The sequence below is a fragment of the Otolemur garnettii genome, unplaced genomic scaffold, assembly GCF_000181295.1.
Source record: "Otolemur garnettii isolate 467f Iridium unplaced genomic scaffold, OtoGar3 scaffold00091, whole genome shotgun sequence".
Taxonomy (NCBI): domain Eukaryota; kingdom Metazoa; phylum Chordata; class Mammalia; order Primates; family Galagidae; genus Otolemur; species Otolemur garnettii.
Genome location: NW_003852486.1, coordinates 2,037,466 through 2,045,342, shown reverse-complemented (window position 1 = coordinate 2,045,342; position 7,877 = coordinate 2,037,466). Strand labels below are relative to the sequence as shown.

At 37.7% G+C, this 7,877-nt stretch overlaps 1 protein-coding gene across 1 annotated transcript in view; it reads left to right on the top strand.

Moving 5' to 3' along the window:
* The window catches only part of LOC100962900 (olfactory receptor 10R2-like), an 8,899-nt gene extending 5,128 nt beyond the window's left edge, over window positions 1–3,771 (top strand). The window contains exon 2 of the mRNA XM_012808495.1: window positions 2,806–3,771. Within this exon, the coding sequence (XP_012663949.1) occupies window positions 2,806–3,771 (966 nt within the window). The remainder of the gene's footprint in view (window positions 1–2,805) is intronic.
* Window positions 3,772–7,877: the final 4,106 nt, after the last annotated feature.

Sequence of the window (7,877 nt, the reverse complement as noted above, 5' to 3'; positions counted from 1 at the left end):
AGGTTTTTAATTGTCCTGAAGAATCCAAGGAAGAAGAGAGCTTCTCTCTCTCTCTCTTTCACACACACACACAAACACACACATACACGTGTGCATGCACACCTGACCACAGAAAAGCATTCCAGCCTGTAATATGGGTTTTCCACATTCACTTTCACTTCCTCAATCTGCAGGAGTCTTCAGCTTCTAATGAGCCACCGGGGAACCTGGGAGAGACAACTAACTAATTGCCAATATCAGTTTTTTCCTGTTTCTTTTTTTCTTATTAGACCTATGAGATTTTGAATCCATGGTGTTTTCTGCATCCCTTTGCTAATTGAGAGAAACAAGAAGTGTACCAAAAATAATGGTGCCATAATAGTTCCCTGGAGTTTTGGAAAGTATAAATATCAATCAGCATATTAGGGCCATAACTAACAAGAAACAAAAGAGAAGCTTTTTGATGATGCTTTGGGGGATAATTCTCAGAATTCTCAGCAGAGGAGGTAGGAATACACTGTTTTAGGCAGTGAGACATCAGTGGCAGAAAAAAATTAGTGCCGTTGTGAAATATAAATTGTTGTAATAATGTTAATTTTTGAATGTCATTTGCTTAGATTTCTGGGTTTCTCTGAATTCTAACAGCTCTGCACTAGGCAAAATGGGACAACAGCCCTGGCTAGGCTGTTATGTGAGAAATCAACTGAAGACAATATTTGAATCTACTGACAGAGAAATGCCAGTCACCAGAGATATTTTTAGAAATACTCTAATTTTCCCATGAATTATAGTCTATCTAGTTACTTAGTGATGGTCTAAAAAGAGAATGTGGGGAGAACAAGGTATGAATATATAAAGCAGCTCAAAAATGGAGAAAACAGAATATGGCTTAGGGGTAGGCAAAATAGAGCCTTGCCAAGTGAACTTTAAGAAGCAGAGAGAGAAGACTTCAAGCAAATGCCACAAAATATATTCTCCATAGCCCATGACACTACCTCTTTATCAGCCAGCTTTGAAAGACCAATTCCTTTAGAAAGTGTTCCCTGGATAACTGAAAAATAAAAAAAAAAAATAAAAAAACCATACCCACATCTCTTTGCCAATAATGAGCTTTCAACAATTAATTCGTTCATCTTCCATTCACAAATGTCACATGAAAGTATTATCTGGTGACAAAAATATATTAGAAATTTCTCATAAGCAGTGAAGTAGTAAAGAGAAGTTAAGTGTCTAACTGAACAGTCTTTCTTTTGTATAGACCTGCTGCTATCTTTGATCCTTGATTCTAACAGTCTAAGGACCAGTAATCTACGGCATGAACCTCAGAGATGGAAACTGAGAAGGTAAATAAATTACGTACCCCAGGGAAGATCTTGGTGGTGGTCATTTTGTTGGCCATCAGTTGATGTATAAAGTACCATGAAGAGCCAGAGTGAGAAAAAAAAAAATGTAATGGTAGAGAAATTCACAAGAACCAAATGTGGTTCATGTTCTACAGCTTCTTAATGGTGTGACTGGTTAACATGTGGGCAGAACAAGCACAACTATGTCACGTGATCTAGTAGGTCGTAGACTGGATCTCGGTTCCCATATACCTCCTTCCAGCACCGTTTTTTTTTTTTTTTTCTTTAAGAGACAGAGTTTTACTTTGTCGTCCTCAGTAGAGTGCTGTGGTGTCACTTCTCACAGCAACCTCCAGCTCCTGGGCTTAGGCAATTCTGTTGCCTCGGCCTCCTGAGCAGCTGGGACTACAGGTGCCCACCACAATGCCTGGCTATTTTTTTGTTGCAGTTTGGCTGGGGCCGGGTTTGAACCTGCCACCCTCCATAAATGGGGCCGGCACCCTACTCACTGAGCCACAGGCAACGCCCTCCAGCACCCTTTTTATGCACTTAGATAATGTATTTTACAGATTCCCTTTAAGAAACAAGTGTTTAATAATAAACTCCTCAAACAATAGCCTTTAAGTAGCAATTGGCTGTTAGAAGCTATGAGGAAAATGAAACTACCCCTGAAGGATTTACACTCTGGTATAGGAGAAAGTGTATTTTAAGATCACGTAATTTATAAGTAATTAAACTATTGGATGCTGATAATATTTGGAAAGAATATTATGGTGGACAATAAAAATTTTTTAAATTTATTTAAATAGCTGTTTCTCTTCAAAAACGTAAGAGTATCTATCTTTTGTGATACATTCCAACATACAATAAAAATTTGCTAAGTAGTTTAAAAGAAAAAAAAAGTTCCTAACATACTTATCTTTGTAGAGCAGAGTTGCCAGAGATGGCAGTTTCTACTTAGGTGATCAGGAGTGAGTGTATAGATGTCTTCCAGATGAAGGGAAGAATATGAGCAAAGGCATAGAGTTGAGATTCAAGATGAGAAAACAATCCCACTGTGGAAAACATATGTTTTTTATTGGTGCATTTGGGGAAAGAAGCTAGACAGGGATAGGAAAGAAGAGTTGGTAAAGGAGGTAAGATTTCTGCTAAGAATAATATTTTTATTTTACAGCCTAAGAAAATTATATCATATGAACTATAAGTACTTATTAATGTAATCTATCGATAAATTAACACATCAATTTCCTAATGGCTATTTGAGGTAGGCAATGTGGAGAGATCACCTAGACTTAAACACTATAAGAAATGCAGAAATGGTAATGGAAACAGATCTAATCTGAATATTTTGAAACCATTCTGTGAATTGACATGGTCAGTAGGGCATTTGCTGTTATCATAAAGGTCCTTTCGCCCATAGTAGAAGTAACTCTCTGCATCATTCAGAGTAAATGATCTGTTGCTTTACCTTTGTTCTCTGCAGGGCAATCTCAGGGATCAAGTCAGCCAAGCGAATTTCTCCTCTGTCACAGAGTTCCTGCTTCTGGGCTTCTCCAGCCTAGGAGAAGTCCAGCTCATTCTTTTCGCTGTTTTCTTATGCCTATATCTGATTATTCTGAGTGGAAATATCACCATTGTCACAGTCATCCGCCTGGATCACAGCCTCCACATACCCATGTACTTCTTCCTAGGGATCCTCTCCATTTCTGAGACATGCTACACCTTTGTCATCCTGCCCAAGATGCTCATAAATCTGTTGTCTTTTCTCAGAACAATCTCTTTTATTCACTGCGCCACTCAGATGTTCTTTTTACTTGGTTTTGCTACCACTAACTGCTTGCTACTGGGAGTGATGGGATACGACCGCTATGCTGCCATCTGCCACCCACTTCGCTACCCCATCCTCATGCGCTGGCAGGTATGTGGACAACTGGCAGCAACTTGTGCCGTGGTTGGTTTTCTCTTCTCACTGATAGGCTCCCTTTTAGTTTTTGAACTGCCTTTCTGTGGTCCAACCAAGATCAACCACTACTTCTGCGACATCTCACCAGTTATCCGGCTTGCCTGTACGGATACCTATATCATTGAGCTAATCATCTTTGCTGGTGGAGTCCTAGCACTTACGGTCCCTCTGACTTTCATCTGCATCTCATATGGCTTCATCGTCCGCACCATCCTTAGGATACCCTCAGCTGAAGGCAAGAGAAAAGCCTTCTCTACTTGTGCCTCCCATCTCACGGTGGTCATTGTCCACTATGGCTGTGCCTCCTTTGTCTACCTGCGACCATCAGCCAAGTACTCATCCAGCAAAGACAAGCTAGTGACAGTGACCTACACGATTGTGACTCCACTGCTGAATCCCATGGTATATAGCCTCCGGAACAAGGATGTTCAGACAGCAATTCGGAAAATGATTTGTCGGGGAGGATTTTATCCTAAAACCCTATGATGAGAATATTTCATATCTGTGGAAACGTTCCATCTGAGGACATGGTAGTAATCACAATGCTGGTAATATTCTCTTATGATTTACATAGCACTTTACCACATTACTAGCCTTATAGTGCAAGCTTTCCATGGTGTTATTTTGAAGGGCTTTGTGGATGTAACCCAAAACTTGGGTTTATTGAAAATTGGGCCCAGGTCTCAAATACTTTTCATACTTGCACAAATAAATATCTTGATTTCTTAGAACACCTAAAGAGTAATTTTAGTCTCTTCAGTGAAGGATAAGTAAAGCACAGTGAATTGTAATTTAGTACAGAAGATTCAAATGTAACTTCTCTACAGTTTGGGAAAATCTTATTAAGGCACTTCACAAAAATATCATGGAGAAAATAGACTCAGTATAATAGAAAATTATTCATACATATAGTTTAAGCTGCCAGCGTTGAAAACGAAGCAAGGCTATGATTATCATTTCTCTGTCACTGTAGGAGGCTCACTTGTAGCATTCAGGTCTCATTTAAGTGGCAAGTAAGGAGTCAAATGACTGTTAAATATCTTTAAGTGTTACAAAGTTTCACTTTTATGTATCTTATTTGACTCTCATTTTCTCCAGAAATATATATCTTTCACCTAATCAGCAATGCACCTATACAGCAATAATTCAAATATTTGAAGATAGGTAGTGTATGTCTGTGTTATAATAATTTAACCTAGTTGACAACTGCTTTGAACTTCACGATACATCAGAGTCTACAGACCCCTCCAAATCCTTATCTTTCTCCGGATTCTTCTTTTATTAACAGTAGTCTTAAAATATGAGTAGCTAGGAAATAGACACAACACTCTAGGTAATTTCACACGATCACCTTTGTTGTTATGGAAGTTATTTTTTGTCAAGACATCCTAAGTATCACTACTTTCCCATAAGCTCTACCACACAAGTGCTCTTTTTTGAACCCTAGTTTGCTTAGGATAACAGGTTTAATGATAAGTATCTTAGTTTAATTTTAGCCTTTTAACACAATCTCAAGTTTGACATTTATTTCCCCAAAATCGCTCTCTTTGATTTTAGGCCTCCAAATTCCAAAATATCCAAGTATTTTAATTTTATTTCCCATTTATAATATCCAGTCTATTGATGGTCTCTCTTACTATTCCAACTCTCTCTCTTCTTCTAGGCTTGAATAATTAATAGCATTCATATTGTGTGAAAACACAATTTATAGTGGCTGCATGAATTCCAAAACTTATTTATGCTTGATGGCAAAGGGAACCATAGTTGGATCCCGATGCCTGCCGAGGGCTAGGTGTGTGAGTCATGGGAACGTGATCAGATGTTTTCTACCTTTGTCGTAGATGTTCTGTAAAATAAAGTCACTCATCAGTCAGTCACCAGAAGCTCCATTTTGAAAGCCCTCATATTTGACTTCTGCTCTGTCACATCACAGGAATCACCTAAACTATGTTCCTCTTCTCTGAGCTCTAAGAAGCAGTAGGTAAAAGATAATAGCTAACACCTTTAAAACAGTACTTTTCTGGAAATAACATAAGCCTGGGGGGTGGAGTAGAATAATTTGTGATGCCAAAGGAATTCTTAGTGCTACAAGGACACCTAGTCAGGGAGGTAGAAGCAGGAACCTGTGAGATTGACAGGACATGATCTTGTGAACTAGAATTAATCAATCTCTTGAGGTGCTTGGAAAAACACATGCTATGGTTTTATTCTTTTTCAAGTCCCCCATATCTCCTGCCATATACCTCTTTTAATCTGCCTTTGTCATAGTGATATCCTATAACAATTATGGCATTTATAGCTATTTTCATGCTTTCATTATATGTTTCATTGGTGGAGACTTTTCCCCTTCATTTTAACAAAAATATGCCATGATGAAAATTAAATGGACAGAAACAGATACAGAAGACAATATTTCCTAGATGGAGACATCATCATGATTTGTTCTCTCTTAAAAAAAAAAAAAAAGGTTTTCCTCATCTCTTATTCATTAGGCAAAAATTTTTTTTCATGGTTCTATCATCAGAACCTCAAGTCTTCCCACCTTGTTCCTATCTTCAGCATTTCATTATAGGTGCTGTCTTTTTCGAATGATAATTTCTGTTACAAAAAAGAAGATAGATATCGGTTGGCAAAACCTCTACCTTAAAAAAAATGTCCTAGCAACTTAATAAGTTTGTTACTCCTCTTTAGCACTTTGCATGCTGCTGGGGAAACACATAATACATCAGATTATCACAATAAAATGATACTCTCAAATGGACTTCTAAGCATTTTTTAATTTTTTTCTAAAGAAATATAATCCTATAGTTTCTATATAAGCTATCGTTTGTATATTTGAAACGAAAGTCCACTGCTCTCTGCTTTCTTATCTCTTTCTGTTTCATTCCTCCCAAACCTAATGCTAATTGATGATATTGCATCATACTTTAAAGAAGATGTAAAGTAGACTGAAATTTCCTTCAATTTGGAAACATACGTGCACCACAATTATTCTGTTCTTTTTATCTACTCCTATTACAGTAGAAGTAGTCCTTCTTAAAATCCTCAAATGTAATTGCTTTTTAAAAATGTATATTTATTTATTTCCTTATTTATTGAGACAGAGTATCACTCTGTTCACCCGGATAGAGTGCAGTGGCATCATAACTCATAGCAACCTCAAACTCTTGGGCTCCTGTAACTCTCTTGTCTTGGCCTCCTGAGTCCCCTGAGTAGCTGGAACTATAGGCACCTGCCACAATGCCCGGCTACTGTTTTTCTATTTAGAAGAGACAGGGTCTTGCTCTTGCTCAGGCTAGTTTCGAACTCCTAAGCTCAGGCAATTTTCTTGCCTCAGCCTACCAGAGTGCTAGGATTATAGGTCTGAGCCATTGTGCTCAGCCTCAAATATAATTTCTTTTTCATATTTTCTTCATTTTGTCCATTCCTTATTTACTAGTGCTCCCTGAGTCCCTCCCCCAGAGTTCCTCCCCCCATGTAATCAGTTTATTTTTTTCTGTTTTAGGCAATGGGATAGAGAAGGTGACATTCTGTGAATATACATAAAGGATGACTGTATCTGAATGTTTTCTGATTGAATAGTTTTAGGCTGTTACATCAACCCCATTTACTCTCAAGTAATAGACCTAACAGACAGTTAGAGCAACACAAAGGAAGCCAGTCTGGTGGAAGACATTCTTAATATCCCTTGATTTGTGAAATTTTTTTAAGTAGGAAAAAGCAGCCTCAGTATAAATATTGGAAAAGGAGGGGGAGCAAAACTGACTGACTGGTAGACATTTAATAAATAAATGAAGATGGTTTTTAAGAGTCTATCAATTGTTCGCTCTTTCGTCAACTGTTCATTGAGTGTGTCAATGGAAGACACAAAAACAAAAAAGACATTTTTCCTGACTTCAAAATATTGGATATATTACTTCTTCAAATTCTTTTTATTTTGGCCAGGGCTAGGTTTGAACCCACCACCTCTGGCATATGGGGCCGGCACTCTACTCCTTGAGCCACAGGCACTGCCCACTTCTTCAAATTCTTCACACAAATAAGAGAGTGGCTTTCTCTTGGGAGCAGGACACAATTATTAGAGGGACTTTATCTAACAAATGCAATCAGTATAACCTAATTCTTTGTGCCCTCAATGAATCCTAAATGATAAAGAAAGAAGGAATTAAAGAAAAAAAGAGAGAGTGTTTTCTTTTACTAAATAAAAGCTGCTGATCATTCTTTTTGAACACACTGTAAAAGATATTCCCTTTCATTTTTCCTGTGGTTTCCTGTTTTGCTCATTTTTAAATTAAAATATTCCAAAAATATTTCATTTAAGAGGCATTGAGCTATTTAATGAATATCAGTTAGATAAAGAAAAATTTTTGCTCCTACAAGGATAGATTAATAGGATGGTACTTAACTTTCTACCTTAAGGGAAAGGGGAGAGGGAGGGGAGGGGAGGGGGGAGGATTGGTGGATGGAGGGTGATTGGTGGGACCATACCTAAGAGTAGATGTAGAGTGTAAATGTCTTAACACAATAACTAAGAAAATGACATGAAGGCTATGTTAACCAGTTTGATGAAAGTATTTCAGATTGTGTATAGA